Source organism: Mobula birostris, chromosome 16 (assembly GCF_030028105.1).
Source record: "Mobula birostris isolate sMobBir1 chromosome 16, sMobBir1.hap1, whole genome shotgun sequence".
Classification (NCBI taxonomy): Eukaryota; Metazoa; Chordata; class Chondrichthyes; order Myliobatiformes; family Myliobatidae; genus Mobula; species Mobula birostris.
In genome coordinates this window covers 79,836,495-79,851,188 of record NC_092385.1, presented here as the reverse complement: position 1 = coordinate 79,851,188, position 14,694 = coordinate 79,836,495, and the positions used below count along the sequence as shown (strand labels likewise).

Sequence of the window (14,694 nt, the reverse complement as noted above, 5' to 3'; positions counted from 1 at the left end):
TTTTTTTTTTTATCTTTTGCGTTTACTTTATCTTTATCCACACTTTTCTCTTTTACTTTATCCATACTTCTCTAATCTGTTGAACCCACCCCGCTACTATTTAGTTTGAATCCCTATCCACAGCCCTCGTTATGTGATTCACTAGGATCCAGGTCCCATCACAGTTCAGGTGGAGCCCGTCCCATTGGTTCAGCTCCCTCCTTCCCCAATACTGGTGCCAATTTCCTGTGAATTCAAACCCACTTCTCCCACAGCAATCCCTGAGCCACGCATTTAACTCTTAATCTTCTTGACTCTATGTCCATTTGCACGTGGCTTAGGTAGTAATCCAGAGATTACTTGGTTTTTGGTTCTGCTTTTTAATTCAGTCCTTAGCTGCTCAACTTCCTTCAGCAGAACCTCTTTCCTCGTTCTCCCTGTGTCATTGATACCCACATGGACCATGACAAATAGATCTTCCCCTCCCATTTACAAATTCCTCTGCAGGTAAGATAAGATGTCCCAAACCTGGGTACCAGGCAGGTAGCACAACCTTTGGGACGCTAATCTAGCGACGGAGAACTCTGTCTATTCCCCTGACTACACTATGCCCAATTACCACTATGTTTCTCTTCTTTACCCCCTCTTGAACGGCTGCCTGAACTATGGTGCCAGAGTTAGGTTGCTCATCCTTCCTACAGTCCTCACCCTCATCCACATAGGGAGCAAAAATCTCAGACCTGCTGGACAAGCTCGAGGGCTGAGGTTTCTCCAGCACTGTCTCTTGGATCCCATTACCCACCTCACTCGCAGTCGCACCCTTTTATACATCACCATAGACTGAATTTGAGGCAGCTAATCTAATGGGTGTGACCACCTCCTGAAACAGAGAATCCAAGTAACTTTCCCCCTCCCTGAAGCTCAGACTCCAGGTCAGCAACTTTGAGCCTGAGTTCCTTGAGCAACCAACATGCTGCAGATGTGGTCACCAGGAGCCACAATGCGGTCCACCAGCTCCCACATCATGCAGCTGCAGCTAACAGCACATCTCCTGACCCTGCATCATATTTTTATTTAATTAGCTGTAATTTCATGACATTTTATTCAACCAGTACAAAAGTTTTACCTGCTACTTGCATGTGCCTCCATGCCAAAGCCTCAAGTTCTCATTCCTAAACTGGTCCACTCACACAATGACCGCTCTGCTTTGACCCCTCTTTACTTTTATTTGCTCCTGCTAATGAATCGCAAATCGATTGGACTGCCGCTAATGAGCTGAGCCCTGCAAAACGCTTTTTTAAAAACACTTTTCCCTGACCTGTGCGAAGCTCTCTCTTTGAATTAATTGGTCTGCTGGTAATGCACTGAACCCTGCAAAATGCTCCTTTTTAAAACTCTTCTCCCTGATGTGTGCTGAGCTCTCTCTCTTCGAATTGATCGGTCCATCGCTAATGCCAGGCGGCATCTATGGTAAAGAATACAGTCGACATTTCAGGCCGAGACTCTTCATCAGGACTCGTGTGCTCTTCATGTGTCCTGATGAAGGGTCTCGACCTGAAACATTGTCTGTACTTTGTTTTGATAGATGCTGCCTGGCCTGCTGAGTTCTTCCAGCATTTTGTGTGTTTTACTTATGTTATCCATTCACTGTTCGAAGATTTTTTTTCAGTAAAGTAAAACACTTCGGAAATTTTATATCTTCAGTTTCCCTTTGATTCTTGAATGCACAATGTAATGTGTTATAGGCAGTTCTCTGGCTGATGTTGAATACCAGTAGGTGAGAGTGACCAGCACAGTTATGCCATAGGTCAGGGGTAGGCAACCTTAAGCACAAATGATTTTCTGGCATGTGTTATTCATTAATTTGAGACAAAACAGAACAAGATGTATTTAAATGGATAATTCCCATATTTCAAGTTTCTTATGGCATTTATCTGGCCCACCGTCCGCTCATTAATACGCAATCCAGCTCACAGAGGCAAAAAGGTTGCCGACCCCTGCCATAGGTTGTTTTCTCCTTAATGTGACAGATAGCTTGTTGAATAATGAGAATAACATTTCCAGTTCTTAAGCAGCCTTTAATAATGTTGGTGAAGATTTGCCCATGACATCTAAAACTTTGACAAACTTCTATAAACGTGTGTTGGAGAGTATATTGTCTAGCTGCATCCCATCCTAGTACGGAAACACCAACGGCCCTTGAACAGAAAATCCTACAAGACTAGTGGATACAGCCCAGTCTATCATGGGCAAAGCCCTCCCCACAATTGAGCAAATCTAGTCAGCAATGTTGTAGGAAAGCAGCATCCATCATCGAGGACCCTCATCATCCAGTTCATGCTCCCTTCTCACTGCTGCCATTGGGAAGAAGGTGCAGGAGCTTCAGGACCCAAACCACCAGGTTTAGGAACAGTTATTACCCTTCAACATTTATACTTTTGAACCAGAGCGGATAACTTCACTCCACTTCACTTGCCCCGTCACTGAACTGTTCCGACAACCTATAGACTCACTTTCAAGGTCCCTTTATCTTATGTTCTTGATATTTATTGCTTTTTTATTTTTATTAATATTATTTTTTCTCTTTTAAGCTGGTAAAACTTGAGGTGCAGGTATAGCCAAGCACACACATTTCTCAATTTCTAGCAATCTTTGGACTCTTCTAGTGCTGTTCAGTATTGTGGCTTTTTAAGATTATGATTATTATTATTTTCTTTCTTTCTGTATTTGCACAGTTTGTTGTTTTTTGCACATTATTTTTCTTTTTTTCAAGTCTTTTTATTATTATTATCCAATTAACACGAGTACATCGAAGTAAGCAACACTTACAATGTCTCAAGAAAAAAAACATTATTTTAAGGATTGAAAAAATTTTGGTGATAAGAAAAAGGTTCTATTTAAAAGGTTCAAAGGAAGATCTAAACAAGCCTGATGCATTCTGGAAACAAGTCCTGTGGACTGATGAAGTTAAAATAGAACTTTGTGGCGGCAATGAGCAAAGGTATGTTTGGAGAAAAAAGGGTGCAGAATTTCATGAAAAGAACCCCTCTCCAACTGTTAAGCATGAGGGTGGATCGATCATGCTTCAGGCTTGTGTTGCAGCCAGAGGCACAGGGAACATTTACTGGTAGAGGGAAGAATGAATTCAATTGAATACCAGCAAATTCTGGAAGCAAACATCACACCGTCTGTAAAAAAGCCGAAGATGAAAAGAGGATGGCTTCTACAACAGGATAATGATCCTAAACACAACTCAAAATCCACAATGGACTACCTCAAGAGGTGCAAGCTGAAGGTTTTGCCATGGCCCTCACAGTCCCCTGACCTAAACATCATTGAGAATCTGTGGATAGACCTCAAAAGAGCAGTGCATGCAAGACGGCCCAAGAATCTCACAGAACTAGAAGTCTTTTGCAAGGAAGAATGGGCGAAAATCCCCCAAACAAGAATTGAAAGACTCCTAGCTGGCTACAAAAAGCATTTACAAGCTGTGATACTTGCCAAAGGGGGTGTTACTAAGTACTGACCATGCAGGGTGCCCAAACTTTTGCTTTGGGCCCTTTTCCTTTTTTGTTATTTTGAAACTGTAAAAGATGGAAATAAAGTTTTCTTGCTTAGAATAGTGAAGAAATGTGTCAACATTAACTTTATGCCTTTTGGAAATCAGTGCATCTTTTACTCGTTAGCTATTCACAGTAACAGAAATTTTGACTGGGATGCCCAAACATTTGCACCCCTGTACTGTATGTGTGCTTTGATAATAAATTTACTTTGAACTTTGAAATGGAAGCTCATGGCAACAGTGTGGTATTTGCTCAATAAGCAGCTACTGACTTCTTTATGCTTTGTTTTTAATGAAAGATCACGTCAGAACCCCATATTAGCATATATTTGCTAAACTTGTATTGACTATCTGCTAACATTTCAAACTAAAATACACTTCTTTTAAATTTGACTGCTGTTCTAAATTTAAGGTGCAGTCATTGCAGTCTGAACTGCAGTTTAAAGAAGCAGAGATGAATGAGTTGCGTACAAAGTTCAGAAATTGTGAAAGAACCACCAAGTCTCCAATTCTGGGTGTTGCTAAAGTCAGGTAGGTGAAATGCATTTAAAATATGGCTGTCAGATTTATTCGATTACCCCACTATAGGAAACATCCTCTTCACATCCACTGTATCTAGGCCTTTCAATATTCAATAGGTTTCAATGAGATTCCACCCTCATTCTTGAGGACCCTGAGTTCTAAATCACTTTATTCTTCTGTGAGTCATCCCCATTGGTTTAATGTTTTTCTTAAAGGTAGAGTGCCCAAGTTCAATGCAAATTTCATTAAAGTAAAAATGTTCATTTAGTTTGTCATCATTCTCAGGATACAACAAGAACATTCTTGATTATTTCAGCTGCGTTTTAGTAATGTTATTTCCTTTCTAATGTTGGTTATATAAGCATATTTTCCCCCCTTTTGTGTTTCTGCCCACCTTGGCAGTATCCATCATTATTATAATCAGTTTCTGCCCACCTTGGATCCATGCTTGGCAATATCCATCATTATTGTTATCAGTTTCCTGGCTACAATTTGAACTTTTACAAATCTGTATCATGCACTTGACTTTTACATCTTTTGACACCTACAAGAGGAAAGGAATACATTCTTCAGTAGTGGGGCTGTTATACAGAAGAGTGCCATTGTACTTTTCCCCACTGATTTTTAATGGTTTCAACCTGTAATAATATTGGTCTTGATTTCCCCTTGGATGTTTTTATAGAAGAGCAAATAGAATTAGAAACAGTTTTCATTATTTATGAAGTTGAGGTCTATGAGGAATATTGAGCAGACATTTTGAATTTCATTCCCTATCTTCAATAATTTTCATTTTCAATTAACATTGTTTATCAGTTATTAATAAGCAGCTTTTTGTTTGGCTGAATAACTTTTGTCTTTTTGAGGCATTAACTGCCTAAAGAAAAGTGGTAAGTTCATATTGTTGGCAATGTCACTGTTCATTCAAACATTTTCTAATATTTGCCTAAATTCTCTTTAGCCCCAGGAGATGTTCATCTGGACCCAGTGCCTCTCCACAGACTGCAAGAAGTTATTTTCCTGATAAAAAGTCATTTGCCGCAGAGATGTCCCCTGTGCGTTCCATTTGTTCCCCTTCAGCAGGGAACCAGCTTACATCTGATAAAGGTAAGTTTTTTTTTAGCTTGTTGTTTTTCTTGGATTCTTATTAACATTAAACTGTGATTACTTAGTTTGTGTAATTGCCATTGTTATTTTGATAAAACTTGCATTACTTGTATTCAGAAACTGTATTTCCTTGAGTAATATCATAAACTGAAGAAATTGTTATTTTGTCTTTTGAAGCAATAGAATCAGTTATAGGCACTTTATACATTCTAAAATAAGTGTATTTCTGTCTGTACTTAGAAATCAAACTTTTAAGCAGATCCTAAAATGTTGCTCTTTCAAATGTCAGAAGGAAAGCAGATTAATGAAATATTTGCTTTTAATGCAATTGCTGGAAGTTTCTGAATTCAGAAATATTTTAGCATAGTTTTATCAGTCAGCTGATGAAGGTTACCAATGAGGATTACCCTATAAATTAATGTAGAACAGGAAACCATTGCTGAAGAATAAAGAATCAAAATAATCTTCAGAACAATCATACTTTGAAGAAACTCAAACAGAAGAATGTGATTTCTGCCTGTTTCAGATATTACTTTTGAAATTGGTCCATAATAGGCAGCTAAAGCTGTGTTTTCCTGCATTTTTGTATATTGTCTATATTTCTGTCATAACTGTTCATGCTGAGACAGATGTGATAATTTACTATTGTACATTGGACATATGCTGAAGCATATGACTTGAACATGACAAGCATAACAAAGGCCCAGAGGTATGGATAATCACTGTATCATACCATCACTACACAATTTTTTGAGTTTTACAACCATCATTCACTGAGCGCAGCTTCAAGAAAAAATTTGTGAACCCTTTGCAATTACCTGGTTTTCTGCATTAATTACTCGTAAACTGTGGTCTAATCTTCATCTAAGTCACAATAATAGACAAACATAATCTGCCTAAACCGATAACAGACAAACAATTGTACTTTTCATGTCTTTTGAACACATTGTTTAATCATTCACAGACCAGGCTGGAAAAAGTATATGAACTCTTCTACTTAATAACTGGTGGAGCCTCCTTTAGAAACAATAATCTCCACTAAATGCTTCCTATTGCTGCTGATCAGACTTGCACGATGGCGAGGATAAATTTTGACCATTCTTCCATACAAAGACCCGGCTGGTGGTGTAGTGGCATCAGTGCTGGACTTCGGGATGAAAGGTCCTGAGTTCGTATCCAGCCGGCTCCCATGCATGCTTTCCATCCATGCTGGGCTACGAGCTGGTAATCTCTTTGGAAACTCACCCGGCAGAAGGCAGTGGCAAACCCCTGCTGTAACTTGCCTCGTACGTGGTTCCGCACTTCGTCAGAGAGGTGTGGAGGGAAATCGTCCGCTAACCGGAGAAACTCCGGATGCGACGTACCTTTCCTTTTTCCATACAAAACTGTTTTAGTTCATCAGTATTTCTGGGATGCCTTACATGAACAGCCCTCTTCAGGTCATGTCACAGCATGTCAATTGGGTTAAGGTCTGGACTCTTGACTTATACATTCCAAAACATGAATTTTCTTTGTTTAAAGCATTCTGTGGTTGATTTACTCTTGTCGATTTACCCTTGTCTTTCGGATTGTTGTCTTGTTGCATCATCCAACTTCTATTAAGCTTCAGCTGACGGACCACTACCCTGACATTTTCCTGTAAATGTCTTGATGTAATTGTTGACGGAACAATGAATTCAAAATTGTAAGCTGTCCAGGCCCTGAGGCAGTAAAGCAGCCCCAAACCATGATGCTCCTTCCACCATGCTTCACAGTTGGGATGAGGTTTTGGTGTTGATGTGCAATGCCTTTTTTCCTCCGAACATAGCAATGTGCATTTGTGCTAAAAAGTTCAGTTTTTGTTTCATCTGTACATGGAACATTGTCCGATAAGCGTTGTGGAACATCCAAGTGGTCTTTTGCAAACTTGCCATGCAGCAATGTTTTTTGTTTGGAGAGCAGTGGTTTCCTCTGTGGTGTGCTTTGATGAACATTATTCTTGTTCAGTGCTTTTCTTATACTGGACACATGAACAGAGACTTTGCAAGTTCTAGAGATTTCTGCAGGTCTTTTGCTGTTACGCTTGGGTTCTTTTTCACCTCCTTCAGCACTGCATGTCATGCTCTTGGTGTGATCTTTGCAGGATGCCCACTCCTAGGGAGAGTAGCAACAGTACTGAGTTCCCTCCCTGTGTAGGCTATTTCCCTTACTGTCGACTGATGAACACTTGGGCCTTTAGAAATGCTTTTGTAGCCTTTTTCAGCTTCATGCATCTCTACAATTCTTCTTCTAAGGTCCTCTGAAAGTTGTTTTCATCGAGGCATGGTGCACATAAGCAGATATTTCTTGAGAAGAATGCAGGCTGTATCAGTAACATGACTTTGTGTGTCATTTTGTTAGGGCAGGGTAACTCGACAACAAAAACCTCCAATCTCATCTCTGATTGAAACAACTGACTCCAAATAGCTTTTGTAGAAGGCATTACCCCAGAGGTTCACATATCTTTTTGAACCTAGACTGTGATTGTTTAAATGGAATACTCAGTATTGATGAGAAGTACAATTGCTTGTGTGTTATTAGTTTAGGCAGATTGTATTTGTCTATTGTTGTGAGTTAGATGAAGATCAGACCACATTTTATGAGTGATTAATGCAGAAAACCAGGTAATTGCAAAGGGTTCAAAACCTTATTCTTGCAACTGTACTATCTTATAAAACACATTCCTTATTTTCTTCTACTAGTCACAGACATGTTAACAGTAACCACAGTTTTGAATTCTTTCATTGGAGTACAATGTCAAGAATGGATATTAATATGACATTTATTTGACAGGGAAAGCTAAATGTTTCTTTTTCCCTCTATGAATATCCTCTATAAAATGCTGAAGGCAAGTTTGACCAACAAATTAAAAAACACACTTTGGTGATTTGGCAAATGAAACTTTGCTAAAAGAAGAATAGTAGCTCATTTTGAAAAGGATGCCAGCTGTTAGCAGTTAATATAAAATGCCAAGTCACAACAACACAATAAATGGTGCAGATGCTGATCAGAAGAGTACTTGTTGTGAGGTTGGTGCAGTTAAAAGTTTTAAGCCCAAGGGCTCAAACTTGGGCAATTGGAAACAAATATGGGTCTTTAACTACCGGTGATTGGGGGGGGGGGCAAAGAAAGAGAGAGAGAGAGATGCATGCTGATCAATATACAGCAGTACTTTCTGAAATCTTTAAGTAGGTCATAGAATGAAAATCTGGGCAGGAGAGCTTTTGAATAGTTTGGTTTGGAGGTGGGGAAAAATCAATGAGGGTTTCAGTGTCTGAGCATAAGAAGATGGGACTGTGATTTTTTTTTTAAATTGCACTCTTAATTTAACAGAGACAAGAGATTTGAAGGAGTTTCACATTGCCAAGAAGGAAATACCTAAAAAAAGTCTCTCACTTACCTCCATTTTGGGAAAATCATCCCGTGACAGGCACTCTGAAGGTAAACGATCATTGTACTTCAATGTATTTGAAAATATTATGTGATATAATTTAGTGGGGTAATCCTTACCTTTGGAATGTTTCTATAATAATGTTTATGCTGCCCGTGAGCTTGATCTTACAGTTTAATTAATTTAAAAATTGATCACCTGGCATGTTCCTTTTCATTCAATCAACAGTCCGTAATTCTTTTGTGTCTGTATTTTGTTACACCTGCATTTTTCTGCAAAGAGTCTATGAAGTCTAATTGAAGAAATGTTAATTTTAGCCTGGTATTATTCTGTAAACTTTCTGATTACTGAGGTACATACACATAGTTTTTTTAGGCAAGTTATTTTTTAGGTTCCTTGTGTAAATGCCTGTAACAAAAAAACAGATGGAAGTAAAGTTGTTACATTGTTCAGGTGTCATCAGTTTCCCTATGTTTTTATGGAATTTTTAGATGCTAGTCCTCACTGTGTGGACTCTCATAGGTTACTGAGGAAATTGAGCTACTCCATGAGTCAATGAGGAAATATATATAAATATGCAATTTAGGCAGATTCCTAAATTGAGTGGTAGCAATAATCCTTCATCAATAATTTGGTTTTGGAATGGTACAGTTCCAAAACAGTAATAAAGAAAATAAAGTGTAAATTTACTCCAGTTTTGGCTTTTTACTTAGTTTCTCTTTTTTGCCCAATAGAGAGATCATTCATATGAATTTAGATAGTTTAAATTGTTGTCTAAGCTACAGATTTTACACTTATTTCAGTACATTTTATATGGTTTAAAGTTGTTTTGTCTTGGTAGATGTGTTTGTTGTACTTTCCTTATTCCTTAGGTTCTCCTAGTACACATTCCATTTTCGCTGGTGAGAGGAAGCAAACACCCTGGTCCAAAGCTGATGTTGAGATGGCATCTGGAAAGTGCAGGAGACAGGTTGAAGGTGATTGACTAATCTTCAAGTCTTACAATTTGGTATCAAGTAGCTATTTTAATCATCCATAGCAAAAATAAATGTGATCATTGACGTTCCCTTTTGATGTTCAGAACTTAATGGTCTTAATTGCCATTGCAAGCTAGTTCTGCCACTCTGGCTTGAATTTCCAAGCCTCAAAAGTTTAGAAATACTTGGATGAAAACTAGCCACACATCCTACTGATTGAATAAGAAATACATTTATTGGGCAGCTTATAAATTAGTTAGCTTTTAATAGAGTTTCCTTCATCTTTTGCTAAATTACAGGCGTTTAGTACATACAGTGTTTTTTTTGTGGAATTTGTGCTTTTTAAGGTGCTGTTCTGGTGACTATGCTCCTCAGCCAGCCAGTTGGTCCTCGGAGTTTGGGGTTGAGCCACCTCCTTAATTGCAGTTGCGAAGCTTTCACTGGGTTGGTCCACTACCATAGTTGCTGCAGCGCGTGAGTATAGTTTGTTATAATTGCAGATAGAATTCCATAAGCCTCGACAAATTGTAGTAGTCTTAAAATGTCAATTTAATTGTTGAATTTTATTGTGGTGAAATAATACAAGCAGATCTTATTAAATAATTTGTTAGTTTAATTTGAAAGTTGAATGATATTCATGTGTTGTATCTGCTGATTATTTTGCCAGACGGTAACACTGGTTCTCAGGATTATACTGACTGTAAATATACTGCTTTGATGATTAGCTACGTTCTGTGGATGTAAAGGAATGTGAAATATATGAATAAAATTCAAATAAGGTAATCAGGCCTTTTCCTGAAGTAATTTCTCTTGATGGTTAGGCAGATCACTGCAGTTATACTTTTAGTATCTTCTCCATGAATTTAAACAAGATTTTCTTGAATGTCAACCTACATTGTTGAGTTTTGTTCAGAGAATAATATTCATTCTGGACAGCTACTTGGTGCTTTAAATGCTCCTCAGCCTGGAATAGATTTGGAAAACTAGCAACATTTACAGCCAGCTTTTATTCTAAAATATTTACAAATTTTGCTAGGTGAGTGAATTTGATTCCAAGCCCAGAATGAGCTTGCTTATATTCTGAGACCATTCTGTCCAGTCCTTGAATTTAATAAGCTTTTCTAGATAAATACTCCATATTTGTTCTTTTGACCAAATGTTTCTCGTAGATATCTTTGCTTCCCTTTTTTTCTGCTTTCACACTTGCCCTTAAACTTCAAAAACCATTCTAATTTTCAAACCATTTGGTCTGAGGTAACTAATTTTATGTAAAATTTCTTTCCATCAAGTATAATGATGTTTGTTTTATTTTGCTTATACTTATTATCTTATTTTGAACAATATTTCTCTATTCACAGCAACAACTTAATTATACCAATTCATTTTTTATTTTTTCTATACTGATGGAAGTTAATAATACTCCAGTTTTCATTTAACTAGCGCAACATTTTGTTTCAAACTAAAACAGAAAGTGCTAGAAGTATGCAGTAGGTCAGGCAGCATAACGAGAGAGAAGCAATTAATATTTCAGGACAATTGCCTTTCATAGAACTAGAAATACATAATATTTTTAATTGCCAATAAGAGAAAGGACTGGAAAGAACAAAGAATATCTGTGATACTCTCACAATGCTATAATTTTTTTTGAAAGAATGTTTAAAAAAGATGATTAATTGAAACAGCAATACTTTTAAACAACAGATGTCTTGCTGTAGTATCTTAACAACTCTCATACAGTGATTTTGTTGCATCCACTGGAGCTAGCTTGTAATTGTGATCTTCAGTGACATTTGGAATTGGCCCCACATGTGCATGATTAGTAGATAGACTTATAGGAGAATGAATCACTCATATATATATATATATATATAGTAATTACAGAGGAAAGTTCACCTGGACTATTCTGATTATGCAAAATTAAAAAGGCAGAGAATATAAATGCGGTATAATAATAATTTTTCATCTTTGTAGTGACTCTTCCTCAACTGAGAAATCTTCTGATGTCAGGATAAAAGAAATATCTTCAAATCTAAATAAGCTTCAACAGTTAGCTTTGTGTGGTATTAACATGCTCATCTTGGACCAAGAATTGTCAGAAAAAGACTTGGACCCTGCAGGAATTTATCTTAGAAAACATAATGACATGCCTGGTGTAGTTCACCTTTTGCCACTAATAGAATATTACCTTGATACATATTGTCAAGCATTGCAAACTGAAAAAGGGGGAAGAAGTCCTTCTCGAAGCAGAACTTGCTGTTCATCCAGCTCTGGGGAGCTTACTGCCTCGAATATAGATGATCGTTTGCATAATTGTGAAGACTTTGCGCTCACAGCACTTGGAGTTCTGTATCACCTTGTATCACACAGTCAAAAGGTTGGAAATTCCTTATTGGTCCATAACTCCAGTGACGGCATTGAAAGTGACTCTAACTTGGCTGCCCAAATGCATAACAAAAGCAGACCACCAGGTGAACATGGTAAAGAAGAAGCAGGAATGTCAAAGCTTCAAAAAGAACGAACAAAGCCGCAGGAACAATCTCAGAATCACTTGTTTGACAAGTTACTCCAACTTACTGACCCTGTGGCTATAAGCATGTCTCATCGAAGAGAGAGTGTCCAGTGCCAAAGCTTAAGAGTTTTGAGGAAGCTTGCTGAACGTGCAAATTCTTCACTCCTGCACAGGTAACGAAGGGCAGAGGTCATGTGATAAATCATTTAATTGTTGGTGAAACTCATCTGGGACAAAATGTTACAGATTTATTCCTCCTGCACTGAGTAGAATTAACAGTAAATATTCTATAATTCATTTCAGTTTATCTGGATTAACTAATGTGTTCTGGGCTCGAGTCTTGCTTCTTAATCCCAATTATTATCCATTAACTTCTTCAGGAAGTCCACACATTTAAATTTTTTCTGGCTTGGCTATGTTGCTTGCTGATTAACGTAACTGTATAGACTTGGGTTGTAGGAAGTGCTATCTTTGTATATCATTCAAGTGTAGTATTAAGCAGCATAAGTAACTAAACAAAAAACCTGCAGATGCTAGAAAGTTAACTTAAAGTCAGAACTTTTTCTTATATTCAGCATGTCAGGCAGCATCTGTACAGATCAAATCAGAATTAATGCATTGGATCAATAATGTCCTGTTTTGGTCTTTATTCCTCAGTAGATTATCTACTGAAGCCAAATGTCTGTATCTGTTTTAATTTTGAAAGAATTTTGCAACATAATTTTTGTAGATTTTTATTTTTTTGCTGTTATAGCTAAGATTTGTAAATTTCCCAGTGATTATTACATCACGCTGCAGTGGAAACAAATTGCTGGAAATCAACTAGTTACCATTTTTAATCAGTCTGAATTCAATTTGAGAAACATGATTTAACATTTCATAAATCAGAAATACTTTCCAATGAAGTGTTAAATGATATTTAAGTTAAGCATACTAAATGAGGCAAGAGTAAATTTCCAATGGAAGAAAGAATATAAATGGGCATCCCAGTGAGTGGGAAAGGATCACAGCAAACATTCCTTTGTGAGCCAAATGCCAAATCATTGGGATTTCTAAGTGGTATACATGAAATATTCATGATGACAGTACAGTTTAACTAATAATTGAATATCCTAAGTAATATGCCATAATATTGTTAAAAAGGTTTGAAAAATGTTTATCCTCCCAAAAGATAGCTCTGTAAAGCAGTATTAACTGTCTTTCAAGCATTAAGTTACACTATGTTTTGTGTGCTTTGCCTTTGGGCTTTGTATTCCAGAACATAACTTCATCTTTTACAGATGGAATTTATCTTTTCTGCATTTTTCATTACTCAGGGAATTTTTATATAAAGGAGGTCATTACATGTAAATATTCTGTATAAAAGTAGGTTCTCAGGAATGCTATCTGGTGGGTTGCACTACTTTTCCTAATTAATTTACATTTGGTTGTATTTGGAACATTTTAAAGAAAGCTTTTAAGAACCATTAGAACTAGGATGTTACAGACTGTACTTAATGGCATAGTTTGAATTGTTTAAAGCCTGTATTTGCCCTCGTTTTTTAAAAAAAGTTTGCTTTTGAGCCAGTTACCGAAAAACCTTGCTACTTGTTCTCATCTATTTTGATAATCACCTTAATACTTCATGAAAAACAGCATTTAGCAATAAAAATTTAAAGCAGGTGTACAGGATAAGTTTATTGCACAAGGAGTCGTAGGTGCCTGGGATGGGGTGGTGTGGAAGTACAGTAGATAAGATGGTGGTCAAGAGGCTTTTAGATAGGCAGGGTTGGAGGGATATTGATCAGGCACAGGCAGAGAAATTTAGTTTAATTTCAAGATTCAACATTGTTCAATGTCATTTTCATTACACAGGCGTAAAAGGGAACAAAATAATTGTTACTCCGGATCTGATGCATCACAAAAAAAAAAACAAGATGAGGAACAGAATAATATAAATACCTAAGATAGCTGATATAAATAAAGTGCCGATAAAAAGTATTCCCCCCCCCAGAAGTTTTCATGTTTTATTGTTTTACAACATTGAATCACAGTGGATTTAATTTCGCTTTTTTTACACTGATAAACAGAACAAGACCCTTTCGTGTCAAACTGGTGGGAGAAACCTCCACAGAGTGATCTAAATTAACTACAAATATAAAACACAAAATAATTGATTGTATAAATATTCACTCCCTTTATTTAGACACACCAAATCATCACTGGTGCAGTCAATTGTTTTTAGAAGTCACTTAATTACTTAAATGGAGATCACTATGTGCAGTCAAGGTGTTTCAATTGATTGTAGAAAAAATACACCTGCATCTGGAAGATCCAACTGCTGATGAGTCAGTATCCTGGCAAAAACTACACCATGAAGACAAGAGAACACTTCAAGCAGCTCAGTGAAAAGGTTATTGAAAAGTACAGGTCAGGAGATGAATATAAGAAAATTTCAAAGTCACTGAATACAGTTGTCAATCATCAAGAAATGGATAGAAAATAGCTCCACTGTAAACCTACCTAGAGCAGACTGTCCTCAAAAACTGAGTGACCAAGCAAGAAGGGCACTAGTGAGGGGGGCCACCAAGAGACCTATGACAACTCTGGAGGAGTTACAAGCTTCAGTGGCTGAGATGGGAGAGACTGTGCA

The 14,694-nt window shown here is 37.3% G+C and overlaps 1 protein-coding gene across 8 annotated transcripts in view; it reads left to right on the top strand.

Annotated features, from left to right (window-relative positions):
- Positions 1 to 14,694, top strand: part of atrip (ATR interacting protein) — a 50,521-nt gene that overhangs the window by 16,727 nt on the left and 19,100 nt on the right. For 7 of the 8 annotated variants that reach the window (XM_072280978.1, XM_072280975.1, XM_072280974.1 and 4 more), the window contains 6 exons: positions 3,954 to 4,072; positions 5,022 to 5,167; positions 8,519 to 8,626; positions 9,449 to 9,553; positions 9,901 to 10,027; positions 11,525 to 12,235. In XM_072280978.1, the coding sequence (XP_072137079.1) occupies positions 3,954 to 4,072; positions 5,022 to 5,167; positions 8,519 to 8,626; positions 9,449 to 9,553; positions 9,901 to 10,027; positions 11,525 to 12,235 (1,316 nt within the window). The remainder of the gene's footprint in view (positions 1 to 3,953; positions 4,073 to 5,021; positions 5,168 to 8,518; positions 8,627 to 9,448; positions 9,554 to 9,900; positions 10,028 to 11,524; positions 12,236 to 14,694) is intronic. The other variant, XM_072280980.1, reaches the window with a different exon arrangement.